The sequence below is a fragment of the Amphiprion ocellaris genome, chromosome 24 (genome assembly GCF_022539595.1).
Source record: "Amphiprion ocellaris isolate individual 3 ecotype Okinawa chromosome 24, ASM2253959v1, whole genome shotgun sequence".
Classification (NCBI taxonomy): Eukaryota; Metazoa; Chordata; class Actinopteri; family Pomacentridae; genus Amphiprion; species Amphiprion ocellaris.
In genome coordinates, this window is record NC_072789.1 from 7,690,708 (window position 1) to 7,713,818 (window position 23,111).

General features: G+C 38.6%; 2 protein-coding genes across 3 annotated transcripts in view; one reads left to right on the plus strand and one right to left on the minus strand.

Annotated features, from left to right (window-relative positions):
• rp1l1a (rp1 like 1a) overlaps nt 1-6,457 on the plus strand; it is a 19,174-nt gene extending 12,717 nt beyond the window's left edge. For both annotated transcript variants that reach the window (XM_035944123.2, XM_035944122.2), the window contains exons 7-8: nt 66-1,073; nt 3,761-6,457. In XM_035944123.2, the coding sequence (XP_035800016.2) occupies nt 66-1,073; nt 3,761-4,165 (1,413 nt within the window). In that variant the 3' untranslated portion in view covers nt 4,166-6,457. The remainder of the gene's footprint in view (nt 1-65; nt 1,074-3,760) is intronic.
• Nucleotides 6,121-22,526, minus strand: gckr (glucokinase (hexokinase 4) regulator). The gene is made up of 21 exons (XM_055008722.1): nt 21,893-22,526; nt 20,308-20,457; nt 20,159-20,227; nt 20,010-20,078; nt 19,694-19,767; nt 19,391-19,457; nt 19,237-19,290; nt 18,996-19,090; nt 17,708-17,813; nt 17,442-17,560; nt 15,711-15,809; nt 15,275-15,372; nt 15,054-15,130; nt 13,378-13,474; nt 13,188-13,297; nt 12,928-13,011; nt 12,425-12,568; nt 10,129-10,263; nt 9,945-10,043; nt 9,534-9,702; nt 6,121-6,131 (listed from the first exon to the last, which is right to left on the minus strand). The coding sequence occupies exons 1-21, from the start codon at nt 21,941-21,943 to the stop codon at nt 6,121-6,123; spliced, it is 1,977 nt and encodes a 658-aa protein (XP_054864697.1). The 5' UTR covers nt 21,944-22,526.
• Between the last annotated feature and the right edge of the window lie 585 nt (nt 22,527-23,111).

Genomic DNA, 23,111 nt, shown 5'->3' on the forward strand with positions numbered 1-23,111 from the left:
CCTCTTTAAGCTTGATATTGCTGCTTAAATGGTGTGGAATAGATAATGATTGATTTTTGTTTCAGGTCATGAAGAACCAGTCGGTAAAAACGGCTGATTCTGTCAGTGATGGAGAGATGACGGGTGATTTCAGCGACCAGCGGAGCGATGACGAGTACTGCCCCTGTGACGCTTGTGTACGCAAGAAAATGGCCGCTCGGCCCCTCAAAATGAACCCGTTGGCAGCCGAAGCACCGGTGATGATGGAGTTTGACCTCCTCAAGATCCTTCAGCTGAAAAAGAGCCCGGCACCTGCACCTGCGAGTGCACCAGAACCCGAGGAGGAGGAAGTGGAAAGTGACGATGTGGCTGTAGAGGAGGAGAGGAGTTTAGAGGTAGTCGAAGAAGAAGAAGAGGAGGAGGAGGAGGAGGAGGAGGAAACTAAGGAGGATATCAAAGCGGATGTTGTTTTGGAGGAGACGATCGCAGAAGAAGATGAGGAGGTAGAACACGAAGAAGAAGAGGAAAAAGAGGGGAATGTTGAGGGCGATGACGAGGAAGAAGAGGGACAAACTGGAGACGATAAAGCTGGGGAAGATGAGACATCAGAAAATGGGGAGGAGGAAGAGGAAAAGGGAGAATGCCAATGTCAGTGTGCTGGAAATGAGGAGGAGAGCGACAAAGGAGAAGAGGGCGAGGCAGAGGAGGAAACTAGGAACAAGACGGATAATGAAGAGAAGGAAGAGGAGAATGATGAGGATGAAACAGGAGAGGACGAGGAAGAGACGGGAACCGGAGAAGAGGAGAGTGACAAAGAGACTGTAAAGGAAATAAGAGCAGATGAAGGAGACGCTACAGAAAATGGAGAAGGCGAGGAGGAGGAGGAATGTGAGGCGTCCGAATCTAAGCCTGAAGAGGAAGAAACGACTGGCAGGGAAAGTGAGGAAGAGGAGGCATCTGGGGAAACAGCAAATGAAGAAACAGAGCAGGTGGAAGAGTTTGTGGAGGAAGATGTCAACGGGTTGGCAGAGGATGAAGGTGATGGGGAGGATGGAACAGCAGGAGAGTCTGAGGAGGAAAGAGGCTCATCGCAGGTAAACTCCTGGGAAATTATTCCAAGAAAGATAACAAAAAAATGAGTACAGTTTCTTTTAAAAGGGGAAAAAAGAACCTAAACATTATTTTTAAAAAAGTGCAACCATGACTAGTTTGAAAAACAACCAAGTTTTTCCTGTATCATTTTAAACAATAGTATGTAAACAATAACTAAATTTTTTTTAACACACTATAGCGTTGCTGTTAATGCATGTCAGGATGTTATTTTGTATTTTTAAATATGTTTGCTGACAATTGCAGCTTTAAAGATTTATATCAACAATGGAGAGCACTAAATTTATCCAGAATCAACAGAAAAGATTAAAAATTCAAAACTCAGTTTCCGCCATTCTAAACTAAAAATGTACCATCACATGAGATTAAATTTTGTCATTGTTTTTTTACAGTAATGTTTAACCCTCCTGTTGTCCTGCGGGTCAAAATTGACCCGTTTTAAAGTTTGAAAATGTGAAAAAAATATGTATTTTCACAGTGAAAACTTCCACATGTTCAACATTTTTTGGAAAATTTTTGAACATTTTTTGGTGGAAAAAAGGAAATCAACCAAAATCCAGAGAATTTCGCTGGATTTTGGTTGATTTTTTTCTGAACGTTCTTAAAGAAAATATTAGAAGTTTTACTGATATATATGTAATCACTTTAGATATTTTTAGGATTTTTTTGGAAGATTTTTATTCATTTTTTGAAAATATTTACAATTTAAATTTTTTTTAAATTTTTTAAATTTTTATTTCTTGCCAAATTTGGGGATTTAAAAAATGTTAAGGGAAACGTTTAAGGAATTTTTAGAATTTTCTTCCTGAAGGTTTTGCAAATTTTTATAAAATTTTTTTTGCTAAATTTTTGGATTTTTTTCAGACAAAGGAACAATATTTTTTTGCTCCCCGTAAATGAGGACAACAGGAGGGTTAAAAGTATTTTCCTGTTTCAGTCTCAATGCAGAGGCTGTGGTAATGCACAGAATGGACAGTACCTCGCCAAACAGGAATTCAACAGAACATGGAGAGATCATTTATTTTACTTTATTATTTATTTTATTTTATTATTTTACGCTAAGAACTGGTAGTAATAACAACAGCAGTTTGTTTAGTTTAGTCATGATTATGATCACATTTGGTGATGATTATTTTGGACAACTGTGTGTGGTTGCCTGTTGCAGCAAGCTATTTTTAAAATGTACATTTTACTGCCAGTATATTGTAGGGGTAATTGGAGCGTATTTAAATATTAGGCGGTGGCCTGTGTGCCTGTTATACAGAGATATGAATCATACAGGAACTGTTTATCTACTAGAAAATGAAAAGCAGAGAGCATAACTGTTTACATCACCTAAATTACATGTCAGGATTTAAGTAAAGTATTTGCTGCTTGTAATTAAAGAGTGCTCACTTTTGGTTTAACCTCAAAATAGAGCTATCAACAAAGCGTTCGTTCACAGATTTTACTTTTTGTCAAGTATCATATTATCCTACTGATAAGCAATAATCAAAACTTTGAAAAGAACCCCACTTTTGATACCTATTTTTGTTCAGTAAGTTTATAAATGAAGCTATCAAAACTACACAGCAGCGGTTTCTCCACATTTGATGTTCTTTTAAGCAAAAATATAATGAAGATTTAGGTTGAATAACATCAGACACCATTCCTGTCTAAGCACCACTGAGTCCCTGAACATGACCGTTGGGTTAAAGTATCTGTACCTGCTGTACCTTAAAGAGGAATCTGACCTACTGCAGCCTCGCCACTAATTCTAAGCCTGTGGGAAAAGATAATCTCACCATCCAATTAGACAGCCTTAACAAATCTGTTTTGTTCGGCAGCAGCACGGAGCTTCCTCTGATGGACGTCTGCTATTATTGTCAGTCATCAAAAGCTGTTTTCAACAAGTTCTCAAGCTTTAAATCATTGTGTTCCCACCTCAAAGATCTTTAACCCTCGTGTCGTCCTGCGGGTCAAAACTGACCCGTTTTAAAGTTTGAAAATGTGGAAAAAAATATATTTTCACAGTGAAACTTCTGATGTCCACATTTTCAACATTTTTGGGAAATCTTTGAACAGTTTTTGGTGGAAAAGAAGAAATGTTAAAAATGTTTCTTAAGAACATTCACAAAAAAATCAACCAAAATCCAGCGAATTTCGCTGGATTTTGGTTGATTTTTTTGTGAATGTTCTTAAAGAAAATATTAGAAGTTTTACTGATATATATGGAATCACTAGATATTTTTAGGATTTTTTTGGAAGATTTTTATTCATTTTTAAAAAATATTTACAAGAATTTTCTTGCCAAATTTGGGGGATTTTTGAAAATAAAACTTTTAAGGAATTACTAGAATTTTATTCCTGAAGGTTTTGCAGATTTTCAGAAATTTGGGGAATTTCTTTGCTGACTTTTTGGATTTTTTTCAGACAAGGAAACAATATTTTTTGGTACCTGTGAATGAAGACAACAGGAAGGTTAAAGTTAAACAGTTAAAATTCAGCTATATTCAGTTTTTATTGCAGCACTGATAAAGTGGACCTAATTTTAACAGCACTCATTAGTTTTGTCTTGCTATGTGACTAACTTGAAGCTCTAATTGCTGACTTTTCTGCCTCATTAATGCCCAATTTAGTTAATTACAGCTGCTCAGAGTTAATTTTACTATTATCTTGTTGAACCCCTCAGGGCCAAGGAGTCACTCCAACCGTCTGTGTGACCGAAGGAGAGGAAGCCGACGGCGAAGACTCGGACGACGACGGCAAACGTCCGGGTGACGGTGCAGCTGATGAGTCAGGAGCAGAGAAAGAGGAAGATGGTGTGGTGGAGCTCAAGCCTGAGGGTGAGGAGGATGGAGACAAAGGGGAGGACGGCGCTCTCCTGCATCAGTTCACCAGGACCTCTGTGGAGTCTCAGCCCGGCTCGCTGGAGGACATCGACTCAACCCCAAACCCCGTGGACTCCATAGAAGTGCCCAAAGTGGCTAACGGTGTTTCTACCGGCGGCGGGACGGGAAACAGGAGGAGCCGCTCGCCTGCCAGGGTCAAACGCCGCAAACCTAAAGAGGGAGATGACGAAGTGGATAACTTTTAGCTCACACACAGACTCCTCAGGGTGCTCGGAAAGACTATACTGTACGTTAAAGGTCAGAAACTCCTGTAAACTTGCTCTTTGTGTAGCTTTGAAGACTCATTTGAACACTTGAAGCACTTTATCGTGGTAGGAGGAGTCACAGTGATCTACATTACAGAGATTGTAGAAACCTGAAACTTGAAACCACCACCTTATCCCGTGTGACTGTATGAATTACATTTGTATATTTTTGAAGTTAACTGGATTTACGAAGGCATACATCAATATATTTTTGAAACTTTTGCCACCTCTGGGTGAACTATGTGAACTCAGTTTTGTTTCCAGTGGACCACAGGTGTATTGTTGTATTAAATCATATAGCCATTAATATACCAAGTACCTCGAAGACAAGTTAGACCGAACTGTTTCGGTAGTATTCAACAGAACCGGTGTTTCAGTACGTGGTTTATCAGTTTTGTGTTTATTTCTTTTTGGTCTCATTAAGTCAGTGCTGGTTTCTCAGAGGTCTGGACGGCCAGCTTGCTTTTAGAAAGGTCATCTCCTATAGCTGTTACTTAACCACCAGCTTAAATCTGTAGCCTGTTAAGAAGTCCTCTGTTTAAACATGTACAAGCTCTGAGCTGTAGGCCGTTATAAATAGGCTTGTTCACCTTCTTGCTGAGAGTTTGCTGCGAAGATTGACGCCACTCTCATGTCTGTGTGCTAAATATGAGTCAGACGACGGTTTGCTCAGCTTAGCATCAACACTCAAAACTGCTGTGTCACAACAAATCCTGCCTCGAGAGCTAATCGGCATTTTCTCGATTATTTAACCTGGTGAAAAAAGTACTTTAAGAGGTTAGTTTTAAAGGGAGTTCTGTGCCACGTGTCTTTACTTTCATTAGTCTTATCATCAACACGAGGTTGCCAGGTCAGATATAATGTATTCAATGGGAACCATTAGATTTAATTGGTAAGTTAATACATTTTTTTGCACTCTGGCAGGGTTTGAATAACAGGGTTGAGCCAGAGGGCATTTGGCTTCTCTTAATTAGACATAAACTTCCTTGAAAACTTGATTTAGTTAATTTTGGAGCATCTCTGTGGTATTTCTGCCATGCATTTCTATTTTTTCTGGATCTCCGTCATCATGGATCATGCAGAAAATTGGCTAATATTGATTTATGACTCATGCATGAGGGTGATTAATTGGCTTTAATAAAGATACCAGTATGCGTATATTGATGTGTGGCGCTGCGGTATCGTAAAAATCACTCATTTTAACTCAAAAATCTGTGCCAACTGCTGTAAAATAAAACAAATCTAACTCTGTGTGGAGCTTAAAATAGGTAGCAGTGACAACTTTTCATCTGTCTTATTGAAATTGTTAGAATGATAAATAAAATCATGAAAAAATTCCGGATTTAGCACACAGACATGACAAGTGGCAATTTTCTTGCAGCATTTTCAGCTAGAAAGCGAAGAATTTATCCAAAAATGTCATTCTATTCTGTTTCAGTTACTTATAAATTACTTTAAAATTGACAGAAAAAGTATTTTATTCCAAATAACAAGCTATATTTTAGTAACATGATGTATTATCTTTAAATTCTTGACATTCAGGGTGTGTTTAACCTATAAACGTGTAAACTATTGACAGCAACCGTTCCTCTTTATGTATATGCATATCTTATCCCAGGAACATAGTTCAGAAATTTGCACAACGTGACACTGAGCATATCTACAGGAAACGTCAGGAGGCGACAGTCTGAATTTCAGGTTCAAATCTTTCTCTGCTGCTTCTTTAACAGCTTTTCTTAGGCGCGTGTTACATGCTGTACATTCAGGTGGGGTTTGCATAACCGGCCATGTGTGTGGAACAACAGCGTGAAGCGTGTTACTGATGCCTTACTGTATCCATGATTATATGAGGGTAGACAGAAGCAGAAGGGGGGATCACGGTTAAGTCTTCTCTCTTAGTGGCTCTCTGGGAGAATCACAGAGCCTGTTAAAGAGGCTGAAATGGATCAAAGCTGCTATTTCAAATGCTGGATATCAGACTTTTTTAACACCCCTTGTGGAGTATTTTCCAACATTTAACCCCAACAAAGCTGGACGGCGAGTTCATCTCTTACTGCTCAGCTCGACAGAAGCCTCCCATTTGCGGTATCAAGAGGGTGTGTGTGCCTACGCTGCTATCGGTCCATTTGGCTGTCCATTAATCTGTGTCGTCGCCATGGGAACATCAAGTACCTAGAGCAAATGGATATATGAATGTATTAACAATGACATAAATAAAATAAATGCACAGGATCGTGATGCTCATATTATTTCTGGGGATTAATTCTTTGATTATATTATCAAGGTACGGTACAGTAACCATCCAAAAACTTTAAATTTGCTTCTTTTTGACACTTCAGCGATGTTTCACGGTCTCAGTTAAGTCACTGAAACACTGTATAAAGAAGAGGAATGTAGTCTGTGCGCCTTAAACCTGCAATCTTTTAACAGCCAGCAGGGGGCGACTCCTCTGACAGAATATTGTATAGAAGTCTATGAGAAAATGACTCTATTTCTCACTTGATTAATTATATCAGTAAATATTTTCTTCATATGTTTATGGTCTCACATTTTAGTTTTAAATCTCCAGTTAAACATGATGTTCATTTAGTAAATTATGGTCTAATTTTTTAGAAAAATTTATCGAAAAGCAGTGTATGTTTTCGGGCGCGGCTACCTTGTGATTGACAAGTTGCCATCTTATGGGCATGCAAAGCGTGGCTGAGATCTGAGTCAGATTCCAGTTTTAAAAGACAAGATGACAACGGCCAACTTCTAAACTGGAGGCTCAAAAATGTCCATCCACATACCAATAGATGATGTCTCCGAGGCTACATCCACTTCATTAATACAGTGTGTGTTGATACACAAACAGGATCAGTCCAACTGATTAAAAAAATCTGACATTTTCTTTTACACAGACAATAAACGGCTGCTTTCATGGTGTTTATCTGTGAAGAAATGCGTATTTACTTTTTATTGCATGTTAGATGATAGGATTCGTACCACTCTAGTGTCTAAGCATTAACTATGGAGCTAAGGTTAGCAGGTAATTAGCTTAGCATAGGATCTGACAGAGAGAAGGCTTGAAAGCTGACTTGGTTATCGCTCACAATTAGCTTCTTTGTTTCTGTCCATTAAATGTACAAGATACCAGAGGAATCTAAATTCCAGGCCATTTTTGTAAGCTAAGCTAATCGCCTGCTGGCTTTATTGTCTCATAATTTGATATGAATGTGTGCCAGTTTTCCAGGTTCTTCCTTTTTCTAATCTGTCCTGCAGGTGTTGAAACAAATCGCATCAGGATTGGCAGGATGGCTTGACACACTTTTTTCTTAACTGAAGCACCAGATCTTCATGTTACCATCATTCTAATCTGGATTTTGCGTGAAGACGTTACATTAAAAAGTGACTTTTATGTGTTTTACATGTAAGTTGAAGTGGGTTTAAAAATAACCACCACAGTAGAAACTTTTTACACATCACATTAACTGAAAGGTAATGATTCAGTTCGATTTTAAATACATCTATTTTCATAGGAAAAGCCCTGAAAAAAAAGGCCTTGTCATAAAATAATTATGACAACAAAATAACTAATGGCCATGTAAAAATAACAGTTTTTATATAGGTATAAGACAAGCTAAGCTAAGATACAATACGATGGAACTTTATTATTTTAAAGGGATTTTTTTTTGTGCCACATATTGCTCAGAAAAAAATACAATAGCATGAGGATAAATGTAGTGTCTAATAGAAAAGATGTGACGACACATTACAGTGTTATTCAGTCTATAATCATCAGAGGCCTTGTGGCTGACCGTCTCTGATTTGAAACTGTTTTATTTTAAACTACAGATATTTAAAATCATATCTGTGAAATTTCAGCTATAGATGTCAATAACATTTGAGCTTCAAACTGTAAAGTGCTAGAAAGCCTGCTCAAAGTGGGTTTACAGACAATTTCTAAATGTAACAATAAAAGATACTAATATCCACATTTTAAGCCACAAAAATCTCAGGTCAATCAGAGATGGTCCAGCAGAAATAGTTTGAAAAATGAATTAATTATAATTAACTATATTAAAATAAAACTAAATTAGAAAAGTGAGAAGCAATACTGACAGTGATGCTGAAGCAGGAAAATAATGGTGTACATTATAACAGAATATTGCAGTGGATACAGCCACTGGACTGAATATATGGCCCGTTCTGGGGTTCATCCCAATGCATAACAGTTTGTCCAGTGCAGTAAATCACTTCACCTGCTGGTTGATCTCTGGGATGCTTGTGAAAGACAGGCTTCTCAGCATGTCTGGATGTAAACTTTCCACTGTTTGGTTGAACATCGGGAACCTGTTCAATCAAAGATCCCACAGTGGGTTCAGGATTTTCTCCTCTGTCAGTGGGCTCGCTTGTATTTGCGCTGTTCTCCATTGTCGTAACGTCGGGTTTCATTTCCATCTGGTTTTGTGTTTCCAGTAGCTTGGCTTCACAATATTCAGCTGAGTGGCAGAACGGAACAATCTAACTCTCTCCCTGTCCCCTATTTATAAACTTTCTCAGTCTATGATAAATCATCAACATGAAGGCCAACTCTCCCAGATAACTGCTCAATCTAAACGGTTTCTCTTTCCTGAAATATTAAAACTTGTATTGGTCGAACCAAAGACAAACAAGAATGTTTAGGAGAAAAGAAATGTCAGAATTTGGATGAATTCTTCATCATATTAACCTCTTTCCTGATTTTTTGTGAAAGAACAGATTACACTTGTAAAAATACAGATTTCTGAATATTATTTAGAGTTTTGACTTGATTTTTTTTTTTTGTTTTGTTTTTCTGGAAAACATATCAGTTTTTTCTCTCTGACTTTATTAGTTATTTTTCCATGAAAGCATGGAACATACAAGCATCCTGCCACAAGTGAACATCGTTTAAACACCACAGCCACCTGAGTTGTGTTGCTGATCATGTCAGTCATGCTTTACTATGCACAGTCACAGTGCTTGTATTCGTCTCTAGGTGGCAACCAGCACCGTTTTTTATCACCATATACAGTATCAGAGCTGAGAATTATATTATGTGCTAATGCTGTCTGATCCAGACCTGATGTGTATTTTACCTTCCTGGGCCCTGCCTTTGCTCTGCGCCTCCCTACTGCATTTGGCTCGGCTCCAAAGGTGTTTCCAAAGCTGCTCAACTGCTCTCAAGATACACACACACACACACACACACACACACACACACACACACACACACACACACACACACACACACACACACACACACACACACACACACACACACACACACATCGCACTAATCCAGTACCTGTGAGTGTGTTTTCTGTGTGTGTGTGTGTGTGTGTGTGTGTGTGTGTGTGTGTGTGTGTGTGTGTGTGTGTGTGTGTGTGTGTGTGCTGAGCCACGCCGGGACACGGGGATTGAGGTTGACTTACATCACGTGGACACATGGGCCTGAAGCTTTTACTTCCAGAAAACTGTGACAGAACACAGGGTGAAAATGTTCGTTAAGCATCACCTCAGTATCAGCTTGAGGCTTTTTAATATGATTCAGTTTTACAATTCAGTAGAAACTGGGGGCATAGAAATCTGCTCATCTGACATTAAGGCTGAGTAATGACCTCTCTGTGCACTCACAAGTGAGGTCTAATTGGAGACATGACTGTACTGTATGCATAGACACTCAGCTCGACTTTGACGTCACTTATGACAACCACACCTCCACCGCCTCCCGAACAACTGGCTGTCGCTCCAAATGAGACTCCGCCTCCCTGAGAGAGCAGCCAGTCAGCAAACAGACCAAAGCCAGAGGAACCACCTGCGGACAGGGAGAACTTCGCATACAAACAGCATCCATCTCTCGTAGGTCACTCAGTTTATTTTATGCTTTACTGCTTCCTTACTTTGGTCCTGGTTACGGCAGTGCATGTGTGTGTGATGACGTCAGAGGTTGTCATGTCCAGAGTCAGTTTATTTGCTCCGTAGATGGTCTTCAAAAGAGCTTCTTCACACTGTGACTCCGGACGACCAGATAGCTTCTGGAAGGAGGACAAGCGAGCTTTAATTTATCCCTAAATTCATTTGTAGCTGTATAATTTTAGCTGCGTACCATCGTTACTTGATAAAAAGTCTTAAAACGTTTTCCAAACAAGCAATTTATACCCTTTACAGACATGGGAAACATTGCTGCTTCATGATTTTCTTAAAGTGACGGCATTCTGTCATTCAGACAAAGATCATTTTTACATTAATTTTACTCACAGCTTCATACAAACATATCCATCTACGTGACAGAGAACAGTACACATGCAATATTTGTCATACATACGATTATAGACAGAACATCAAGTGATGATACATAATAATGCACTAATAAAAGACTAAAACGAAACTAATAGCAGCTTTTCAAATAACTAATAGCTTAAGTTTTTGTATGATTTCTTAACTTCTGAAAATTCTGTCCATGTGAAATGTTAGTTAATGAAGTTACTGCTGTTGTTCCACGAGGGTCATATCGACCCTGCAGCTGCTTGAGGTTGCAGGAAATGAATAAAATCAAAGGAAAGACTCCTACAAACTGAACTTAAGCTCCTGTTAATGTTCCAATGAATTGGTGAGTGTCATTAGTCTGACCTGTTAAAGGCTTCTATTTAAAATAAATTCAAATTTGAATTCAAAACAGAAACTGAAATGTAAAGTTGAAATAAAACTTTCCAAAAATTTGATGTCAAAAAATGTTAATGCTCAAGCAAAGATTTTTTACATTGCAATATACATTTCATCTGCCACTGCTGGGGTAAAATCTGAAAATTAGTGAAATCTGCTGGTTTAACCCATGATGGACCCTCATCCTTTACTGAAAAGCCTTTAGAACATCCTTAACTAAGCCAGAACATGACGTAAAGTAACAAGAACAACAAACGGAATGAAAAGTGATCAAAAATTGATCCAAAGACATTATAGCTCAGATATGCAATATAGAATACATTCTATCAGGAATATAATTCATATCAATAAAAAAAAGTTGACAGAAATATATACAATTTGATTTGCTAATATTAAAAATTTCCACAAATAAGTTAATTCTGAGACACGCTGTAATTTTATCACATGACATTTCTATTGTAATAAAAATACAAGAACAATATGAATTTATTCGCAAACTACAGATTCCAAGCTTTTATTTGATGTATAACACGATGTGAGTTCCATGAGTGAAACTGCTACAATAACTACGTCAATTTTTGGTAAAAAAGAACCGAAAAATTAGTGGAAAATATCGCATTGTAAAGTAAAACATAACATATAAAAGTACACTGGGAATGAGTTGTTTTACTGTTACACTCAAAGTCTCATTTAGGACATCATAAAGGTTAAAAAAATCAAGTGGCATTTTGTTGTGGACAGGGGGTGCATGGTAGGACATCTGATGATTAAGTTTGTAACAGAAGTAAAATTGTAAAGGAATGAGGAGGGTGGTTTTTTGATTTTGGAACACAAATTGCATCTTTTGCTCTCTGTGATGTTTTTGGACCAATGTTGAGGCTGATGTGGGAAAAAATCCTTTCATAAATCACTTTAAATGACTCAGAGTAGCCTGTATTGTGCAAGTCTACCTATTATTGTCATGGTATGTTGTTCAGACTTGTGCTACGGACCTGGTTAATAAAACTGTTGTTGTTGGAGGCATAACTGTGTGTACAAAACATGGTGCGTACTGTAAAGCCTCTTGTATCTCCAGTGGGAGTACTGAAGTCTCAAGGCAAGTTAGAAAATGAAAACAGTCTGGTAATGTGACGTTAGGAGGAAGCGACACCTGTGCAGATGTCTTTTCACATTAGCAGCAACACCCAAATCTCCATTGTGGGTAACGTAGGTGGCAGGTTGTAGCAAGTAAGAGAAATGCGTGGAATAACAAAAGACACTTCTGAACGTGTTGCATCAACACTGATCCTTTTTTTTTCGAAATTGTTTAGCACATCTTCTCCACAGGGTGTGAAGTGTGTTGTAAATATGGTGGATAGAAGTCAAGAAAAAGGTCTTCCATGACAAAAAAAGGGGGAAAAAAATGGTAAATGCAGTCACAAACAGGAGTTGTACTGGCACTGCTCTACTGAATGAGTATATCCAGTTGGGAAAACTCAGATATAATAAGGTAAATATGTGGTTTTCATTCTGTCTGCTGTTTAATTTTTATACCTGGAGTAAACGCGTGGCTCTGCGGTACAGTTTGCTGTTGGTGACCTGCACGTCGATCATGTGGTTCTGGTATATCTTCCCCTTTAAGACGTGAGCTCCGGTGCTCACAGCGTTCAGCACCAGCTTAGTGGACAGCTCCCACTGCTGAGAGAGAGAGAGAGAGAGAGAGAGAGAGAGAGAGAGAGGCAATTGATTTTCTTTCCCTTTGCAGTTATACAAGCTCTACTGAGAGGAAACATTAACAAAAACATTAAAAATATAACCCGTCACCTAAAATGAGACCTACAGAGTGCAATAAATAAGAAAAACTAAAAATCGATAAAAAGGGAATCTTTGCATTTAACCACACAGGCGTTCCTATTGTCCAGTGTGCTTATTTCTTTGTATGTCTGCAAAAGTCTCTGTGGAAAGAGGGTGGCAGGCCAACAATAAGGGAGTAAATGAGGCAAAGCAGTTATTCATCATGCTCTAGTGAGTCATAGAAGTGATGTAGTGGAGTGTACCATGTGTAGTAAGCTCGCTGAAACAGATGCTCCCTGAAGCCAAGCAATCTTTAGGGTAGATAAACACAGCCGACTGATTTCATCCTGCAAGAAAAAATCAATTCTGACTCATAGATAGATAGATAGATAGATAGATAGATAGATAGATAGATAGATAGATAGATAGATAGATAGATAGATAGATAGATAGATAGATAGATAGATAGATAGATAGATAGATAGATAGATAGATAGATAGATAGATAGATAGATAGATGTACTTGTTGCAGAGCAGCTGATGTGTCTTCGTCAGTCTGATGATAAACAGCATGGAGGTTAGCCGTCTTTTCTCTCACCCTGCGTGCCAAATCCACCACTTTACCGACATCATCTGTGTAGAGAGGCAGTCAAAACACTTGCTGATTCCATTTGGACAGCATCCAAACATGGAAAAAAAAAATCTTGCCTCACCGGAGTGTGTGTATATGAGTAGAACAGTGTCCTTGTCAGTGAGACGGGGAAGAACCTGATGTAGGAAATCCTCATGTGCTATGCAAAATTCAGGACCCTAGAGGAACGATGGAAGCATGTTATTTACACCGATTACTGGAGCAGCTTTTCAAAGCAGTCCTCTAACATTTGCTCTAAAGAAGTGTTATAAAAAAAAAATGACCCTCTTTCTCACTTGATTTTTTACTTCAGTAAACATTTTCCTAATGTGTTTATTCTGTCAACTATTAGTTTCAAGACTGTTTTTAAATAGTATGATGCTCATTTACTAAATTATGGTTTCATTTGGAGTAAAATAAACAATTGCTTCTTCATATTCTTTCTATACTGTGCTTTTTACCTTTCACAAACCCTTTGGTCTCCCAGCTCGCTAGCTTGCTTGCAAATTTTGCTCCAAAATGGTGTTGTTTTAAGCATTAGCCACATCACGTAAAATATAGCAGCAAAACACCTGCTATTCTGATAAGCAACAACATTCATAGCTTCTGTTAATTTTACATTCCCATCCTTAGAAGGGCCTTCAAAATATGGCATAAAACATGTTAATTGATAGAATAAATTATGTGGGAACTTTTGCTGATCTTATAAAAACAGTAATAGGACCTACTGGCACACACTGGGCAGCAGAGAATGTTGATATTTTGAAATGCCATCTCAAGATTTATCTATTCATTTATGCATTTTTGCCCGTTTCATCTGTCTTAGCATACTTCAACTGTCTATTATTGTCTTATTTTGCTGTTCAGACTTTTTTCTTGTAGTTATTTAAAGCACTTTGTCTGTCTGTATGAAAGTGTTACACAAGCAGACTGATTGATTGACATATAAACACATGCAGACACAAACACATAGCGCCTACATACATATGCATATATTCAAATTGTGGCAGCTGGAATGCTGATGAAAGTGTTTTTTACTGTTTTAAAAACACTACTGCTGTTCTCTGAGGTAATTTAGAGGCCAATGTCACAGTTTCTCTATAGTTTCATACACTGAGGCAACACATTTGAAGTAGTTGCATTAATCTCATAATTGGAATATGGGCTCTGACCTCGTCACTTCCCACAGGGAAACACTTCGCTCAGCAACACAGAAGGAAGCCTACAGGTGGAAACTGGAGTGAATAATTTGTTTTTTCCCTGCAAAACTGCTTTAGAATCCCTTCTCAGTGCTACTTAAGTTGAACTGAGGACTTAATTAAGACCAGTGAGCAGTATTATAAAAAAAGACTGAAGCAGATTAAGTGAAAACAGACATGAAGTCCAACAGGGTTTCACAAAGCAGGTACAGCGGGGTGTGTTTTATTCTAATCCGGTTCAGGGTTAATCTACCAGTCGCACGCCGCAGAGACAGATGTGTCACTACAGGGTGCAAAACAAGACCTAGATGTCATTTTAATTGGATTTTACTGGATTTGAGACATTTTAATACTTATAAACCCCACAGACAAGACAGAACATAAATCTCCATGTCTGCAGTCAGCTCGTACTCACACTGTTTTCTGCAGAGGAGAAAATATCAGCACCACCATGCATTGTGTAAAATTAAAGCTTTGTTTTGATGCAGTAATTAGCAATTCATTATAATGGCCCTCTTTTGTTTAAATAGATGTTAATTCATTGTTTCCTTTCGCTCACCAGTGCAGTCAAGGGTCCCTCTTTGTTGTTCAGCTCTCTGTATCCTCCACTGACGAAACCTCGAACATCTTCGAAATCTGAGAGGCACATATGTAATTGTTTATCATCACATGCTGAATTAAATTAATGAGATGTGAGTGAGCACAAACGGGAAGGAAATGTTCTTTCAGGTGCAAATGAAGCAGCGTTGTTTTTGCGGATAATGAGTCGGCAAAACTCACCTGCTCCAAACGTGGGGTTACACTCACTGGCATCAATGAGGCCCAACAAAGCCAGAGATCCCCAACCGAGGTAACACACACGCCTGCCACAACGCAAACTGAAACACATCGAATAGAGCAGCAGATTACTAATGCTAATTTGTGATAAAATAATTACATATTGCAGGTTTTCATGGAAAGTTTTACATTTAAATAGGCAAAAATCTGACTAAAATCACTGTTACAGATATAACTGATGTTGCAGAGAATAGTAGGTGTGATAATGGTTGGGTTTTAACTAAGTGTTGTCATTTCTTTTCTATATTTTTGTTCTGTTAATTCAGTTCCATTCAGTGATATCAACAGAGCAAAGACGCTGCTGTAAATCAAAGTATGCTGAGTCTGTGTTAAATAAAATCCATGGCAACAGTAAAAGGTGTCACAGAGGATGTGCTACCTCTCCCCTGCTGCTTCCACCAGATCAGTGATTATCTCACTCTGAGCATAAGTGAGATCCAGAGTTTTCTCATAAGCTCTCAGGTGCAGCAGAATACCGCTGTCGGAAAGAAAGACGAAAGTGAAATTTGTTACATATAGCACAGAAAATTATTACAGACCTTCAACCCAACCAGCAGCATCTCAGCATGTTCACAATGTTCTCTTTTCTGCATTGACCTCTAGAGGTCAGCAACGCACAGCGGAAACACGATGAAAACGCTGCCGTTACACTAATTCTGCACAGGATAACGGCTTCTGTGGCGATCCTGGACTTGCTGCTGCTGTCAGCTTGAAGGACACTTTGACAAATGCCATGTGAGTTTTAAGAATGTTACACGGTTTGGCTTTGTGCTGCAGTCGACAGTTCAGTGATGAGAGACAGCTGGTCCACTTATGAAGCTTCGATTTGGCTTGAATTGAAAGAGATGAAAAAACAATAAATGTTTACACAATTGACACTGAACATGCAAACTGTCACTCACTAACACCCAAGAATTTGAGCAGATGCCCTGATACATGTGACTCTTAAAGGCACAGAACACTCGTAATGTGAAAAACTTGTAAAGGTTTTTTTTTTAGACGGCTATTAGACACAAGTGGTTGCAGGTTGATGGCTGCAAACCCAAAGAAGCACTTAGAAAGCAACATGTTGTTCCTTTGGGTGCAGAAAGAGGCGAGGGAAGGTGCTATGGGGTATGGAAGTGATGGCGAGGAGCTAGTCGACTGTCTACTGGCATGGTATCTGCGTATGTGACAGGCACTGGTACATTTTTAAGCCTATTAAATACAAGGAAATGGTTCTAAAACAATGCTAGTTTTTGGTATTTTTTTAGATATTCTTCCATTTAAAGTACACATTTGCAAAAATCTGATCTGAATTGTCTTCCCTGAGTATTATGTATTCTACTTTCTTAAAATGAAATTAATTTAAGAAAGCCCTTCCTTGGATCGCCTTCTTAGCTACTAACCACTGAATACCGAGAACATCCCATAGGAACTGTTGTTTTGGAGATGCTTTACCATCACGGTTTGGTTCTTACACTGCCCACATTTTCCTGCTTCCAACACAGTAACTTCCAGAACCAACTGTTTACTTGCTGCCTAATGTATCCCACCCCGTTTCTAACAGGATAATCAATGGAATTCACTTGACCTTTTAGTCATTTTAATAATGTCTGTTTATTTGAAAATATCAATACCAGTCTGTCTGTATGCTGAATCTCAAGGCAAAGCCAGCAGACTGTTTGCTGGAATCAAGACGGGAAGAAATGTGAAACAGTTGGGCTTCCTCTGTCCAAATGTAAGAGAATATGCCTACCAACCCCTCTAAAGCTCACACATTGTATCCCATCTGCTTGTTCTCTGTGTTTAATCTGTGTTTCTTAACTTTGGAGGGAGACAGCTGTTTCTCCAAGCTTACACTCTTTAAGTTAAGCTAGTATAATCATCTGCTCACACTGGAGGGGTATCAATCTCGCCACCTAACTTTTTGTCTATTTCCTAAAGTGTTTAACTCCTTCAAGTGTCTTTCTTTTATTGTTATTTATAGGGCACTTGGAGGTGGTTGTACCTCCACCTGGAAGTCTCACAGCAACAGCAGCAAACTAAAATAGAATCGTGCAAAGCGCGAGTGCATTCAGGTAGCTGCAGGTGAAATAATTCAAAAAGCTTTTCAGCGTTTCCATCTTACTTGCATGCGACGGGTGTGTGTGAGAAAGCGGCAGCGTGAGCGGCAGATAAGACGACCTCCAGGAGAATCTTGGTAGCGCTGCCTCCCTTCATCCTGGAGGAGCCACTGATGGCTTCTGGCTGAACAGACACACACAGAGTTAGCGGACAGAGCAGAGCGACAAAGCTCCCCCTCGTTTCTAATTCTGACACTTGACGCAAATGCAACCTGAACAGTTAGTGGAGGAACGGCAATAATGTGTGCAGGAGCGCGATGAGCACAAGTACCCCGACTGCTGGGTTGATGAGGAAGGCCTGGTGGCTTTTGGCGAGCTCCTGCATCCTTTGCACCACACTGAGAAATGTGAATGTGCAGCCTGGTAGAGGTTCATCCCTACACAATGAAACAAAGACTGTCTTTACTTTAAGCCTCGTGTTGTCCTGCGGGTCAAAACTGACCCGTTTTCAAGTTTGGAAATGTGGGAAAAAAAACATATTTTCACAGTGAAACTTCTGATGTCCACATTTTCAACATTTTTGGGAAATTTTAGAACATTTTTTGGTGGAAAAAAGGAAAAGTTAAAAATGTTTCTTAAGAACATTCACATAAAAATCAACCAAAATCCAGCGAAAGAGAATACTACAAGTTTTACTGATATATATGGAATCACTTTAGATATTTTTAGGATTTTTTTTTTTTTTTAAAGATTTTTGGTAATTTTTTTTGAAAATATCAAGTCTGGGGGATTTTTTTTTTTTAAATAAAACTTTTAAGGGAAACTTTTAAGGAATTATTGGAATTTTCTTCCTGAAGGTTTTGCAAATTTTCAGAAATTTGGGGAATTTTTTTGCTGAATTTTTGGATTTTTTTCCAGACAAGGAAACAATGTTTTTTGGTGCCCGTAAATGAAGACAACAGGAGGGTTAAACTTCTTCTAAATCAGATGTTATCTATGACCCCAGATTTGACACAGGGGCAACTCAATCAATGTTGACCACTTTTAAAAAAATGTAAAATTAAAGATGGGATATTTGGTGAATTCAGTGACCCATAAAACAAAAAAAATACAAAAAATACATGGAAGCACTAAAGCATGCAAAACAAAGAGTATCCAACCATCCATTATCTATACACCACTTAATCCTCACTAGGGTCGTGGGGGGGGCTGGAGTCTATCCCAGCTGACTCGGGCGAAGGCAGGGGACACCCTAGACAGGTCACCAGTCTGTCACAGGGCTACATATATAGACAAACAATCACTCACACATCCACACCTACGGGCAATTTAGAATGATCAATTAACCTCAGCATATTTTTGGACTGTGGGAGGAAGCCGGAGAACCCGGAGAAAACCCACGCATGCACAGGGAGAACATGCAAACTCCATGCAGAAAGATCCCGGGAAAGCCGGGACGCGAACCAGGGATCTTCTAGCTGCAAGGCAAAAGTGCTAACCACTATTCCACTGTGCAGCCCCTAAACAAAGAGTAATGTAATCAAAATATTTGTAATTTGTAATGAGCAAAATATACAGTACAGAAAAATGCAGTGTGCAAAGTGAAGTAACTCACACACCTGGCCTGATGTGCAGGGTTGAAGCCCACCAGTACAGGAGTGTAGACTTCAGGGTGCTGCAAACAAAAGTCCAGCTGTCCTGCCACAAATGGAGCCTACAGGACCAGAAATAAAAAAAAAAAAACAGCAGTAGCAGTGCAGTGGTTGTTTCACTAATAATAGCAAAATAAACAACAACTCTCAAACATCTGTCCTCAGGTTTACATGTTAATTTACTCTCTGAACTATCAGGCTGACTTACAGATAATCCACACGAGATGCCGATGAACAAGACTCTCTTCTTTCCCTCGCAAACCTGCAGAGAACCAAAAACACGTAGTGGCAGAACGCTGGACCTTCTCTACAACATTTGCACTATTTCCACTCAAACACACACTCTCCACAATGCCACTGACCTTCTTCAGACTGAGCATTCCCAGTTTGGGGTCGTCTTCGGGAGCTTCTTGTGAGGAAAGGAGAGCTCTGAGGAAAAAGAGTGAGAAGAAAAAGTGACTTTAAAGGGAAGACATGACACATTTCTCCTCTTAGAAGGGAAAAGTAGATTTTTTAAGCAATAAAACACACTTTCACAGCAACAACTATCAAAACCACACTAGCCAGCGGGTTATTATACACAAAGTAAGTCTGTTTCAGCTGCTTTTGTATGTTTTACTGTACTTTTATGATATATGATTCACACTATCTCTACTCCAACACACCTGTCTCCTCCTGCAATGATGTATGAATAAACCGGACTCTGGTTCAGCTGCCTCAGCGCTCTGTTGAAGCCTGACTAACATCGCACACACAAAGACACACCACAGAAAGCAATTTTTCCAGAAACCGAGCAAGATTTGATGAAATAACTTAATTGAGTGCAATTATTTTGATATTACTGGCATGCTTTTCTCTGCTTCTGCCTTTATCTTTCCATTATGAACACTCAAGTAAGTGTTGTGGCCCAGTTGTTTGCCTCCTCATTTCTGGTTTCCAGGGTGCTAAATCACGTTGTGAGCATTCCAGAGTAACTTTTACCGTGATGAGGAAAGCCAGTCGACCAGAAGTGCCACAACCACTCAGTATAACAAGGCTGTCCTCGGGATCCTGTTAAAGAAACAAAGGACACAATAACCAGGCTGAGAAATAAAAGTACACACTTGAAGATAGAGTCGGAGAGAAAATACCTTCAGAACGAGCTCCACTCTTTTAGCAACCTCCATCAATGTTGTCACCACTTGGTCGCTCAAAAGCTTCTAAAAATGACATTCAAATAGTTATTTCTTGAACTTTTAGAATCCATTTTTGTCAGTAAATGCTAATGGAATGCCCGTACATGGTAGGTTGATCCTGTTTCTTCTTGAAACATCTGAGCGTCACAGGCCTGTAGCATCTTCACAATGCTGTTGGCTGATGCTCGGTCGATGTCACGAGTTAGAGGGTTCGACTTCTCTGAGACAGGGAGAGAAGGTTCATAATCTGGGGACTGAGAGACAAAAAATGAGGAAAAAAAGAATAATTAGATACATGTGTTGCTTTGAGATTCTTACATCAAACCAACTTTATTCCAATGATTACAAATTGTAAAGTGTAGCTACATATTAAAAAACTTTATCTTGTTTGAAGTACTGGATTTAATTACAATTTCGAGGTTACTTGAGGTTATTTCATTCTTCTATTCTACAATTCAGGGTGATATATTACACTTTCTACCCCACTACATTTTTCTCGTAGCTTTATTTAAGGTGCAGATTTGACACAATGGCTAGTACAAGATGCTACAACAGATGCTGTGTACAATCAGGTCACATTTTAGATGTTTATGAGTTGGAAACAGCTTCACTGTCTCTCCTACTCTAAATTTCTCATGTGGTTTCATTTCCTAAAATGTTCCAATGAGCCAAAATCTCCCCAAAGCATCAAAGATTGGGGGAAAAAGTCCAAAAAACACAAAACAACACACACGGAGCTAGATAGAGCTAGCAGTTAGCTAGCTAGCTAGCTAGCTAGCATAAACATTGGAAACTGTAGCAGTTCTGGTCACAAAAGTCTACTAGCATCTTCCAAGTACACTAATTAAAACGTGTAAAAATGGCAAGATTCCATTTCAAAATGGCTTGTAATGCACTACTAAAACAGCATTGATCAAAAAAGCTAATTTAAAATAACTGACTTTGAGGGAGAGTTCGACATTTTGTGAAATTTTCGTTCCTATTTTTTCACTGATTTACACAAGAAGATTGTTAGATGTTGGCAGTGAACTACATTAGTTAGGATAAACATTTGAAATTGGAGGAAAAAGTAATTCTGGCTTCTTCTAAATGCAATTTAAGTCGACTAGCATCTTCCGAGTACACTAATTATCTATTTTACTTTAATTTTCTAAACACAAAATCATGTAAAAATGAAAAATTTCCATTTCATAATGGCTTTTGTGTTGGACTATTGTCATTGATGAAAAGCATTAATAAAATTGCTTTTATTGAAATAGCAAATTTAAAATAGGCTACTTTGAGGGAGACTTTTGACATTTTGGCAAATTTTCTTTCATGCTTTTTCACTGAGAGTTAGAAAAGAAAATTAATACCTCTATCATGTAGCTAAGCTAACATGTAAATAGTAGTTAGTTAGCTTAGCTAGCAAAAACATTGGAAATTGGAGGAAAAAGCATTTCTGGCTCCTTTTAAATGCAACAAAGGTCTACTAGAACCTTTCAAGAACATCAATTAGTTATTTTACTTTCATTGATTTGATGCAAACAAGCTTCTATTTCACAGTTGTTTTTGTGTCAGATTATTTTGTAGCCGTGCGCTGTGGCTTCTGGACCTCATGCTAAGCTAACTCCTGGCTGTAGCTGTACACTATATTTGCCACAAAAATGTACTTTTTTAAAATATTACTTAACATTCTGTTAAACTTACCTCCCATTCACATATAGCAGAAAGACTACAAGTCCAATCTGATTTTGCCATTTTACACAAATCTGTAGTTTCCTGCCAAAAACAGTTTGTAGCAACAAATGTGCAGCCGGTTTCTTTTCCAGCATTCAAAAGGAAAGCCACAACATGTGCCGCTCTATCTGTAGTGACAAAGTTCACTTGGAGACCTTTGAGACTGAGGTGTTAAAGGAACACACCAACACAAAGAACACCTGTAGAGTCATGGCGAATAAATTTAGCACCTGTTAAATGGGAAATAAACTGCATTCACCAATCACAAGCGAAACATTTCCAACTCCTGATTCACAAAATGTACCACAGCAAGTCAGTCGGAGCTCAGATATCAAACTAAAAAATCAGCATGAGACAGCTTTTGTTTAAAAAAAAAAAAAAAAGAAGAAAAAAATCCTTGATCTCAGCTCCGAGAGTGTTGGCTCAGTATAAATAAAAACCTCTAACAGTGAAATTCCTGCCACGATTTTCAAACATGCTTTTCAACCCTACAGTGTCCCAAAGATCCAACTGATTCTCAGCAGTGAGAAAATATTTACACCACAGCAGATTGTGGAGTCTAATACATTCCATCACTCCTCCAAACTCCCACCACAGTCTCTCATAACTGCCGACTAATTGCTGTTGGTGACTCCACTGCGAGGACATTTTTCACATCATGTTCCATCAGCAAAGAAAAGACTAATATTATTTCTCCTAACACTCCCTTCGTGTCACATCTTTTTTTTTCTGACATGAAAAGAATTTCCTGTAAAGACACACGACTCTTCTGTAGTGATGCATTTGCATGAATCATTAGCGGCTCACGCTGATTATTAATAACATCAGACATTTGAGGTACGGTTTGGTGTTCACCTCTCTGAGTCAGTCCAACACCAGAGCTGTGCGTGGGGCTGTGTGATATGTCAAATCAGGACAGTTGCACCAAGCTAGAATATTCAGTGACAAAGCAGACTGGACTAAAATCAAATAAAACTCATCATTACTTGATTGATAGATTAGTTGTTTGGTCTATAAAATGACAGAAAATGATGGATCAATGTCTCCCAAAGCCCACAATTATATCTTGTTTTGTCCACAACCCAAAGATATTCAGTTTACTGACATAGAGGAGGAAAGAAACCAGAAAATATTCATATTTAAGAGGCTACAATCAGACAAATTCCATGTTTATTAAACCAATTATTTG

Coding starts and splice junctions, on each gene's coding strand:
- gckr (XM_055008722.1), bottom strand. CDS start 21,943: ATGGCAAAATCAGATTGGACTTGTAGTCTTTCTGCTATATGTGAATGG. Junction 19,458..19,693: donor ATCATTGCAGGAGGAGACAG/GTGTGTTGGAGT, acceptor CTTTTTCCTCAG/AGCTCTCCTTTCCTCACAAG. Junction 17,561..17,707: donor TCATCAACCCAGCAGTCGGG/GTACTTGTGCTC, acceptor GTGTCTGTTCAG/CCAGAAGCCATCAGTGGCTC.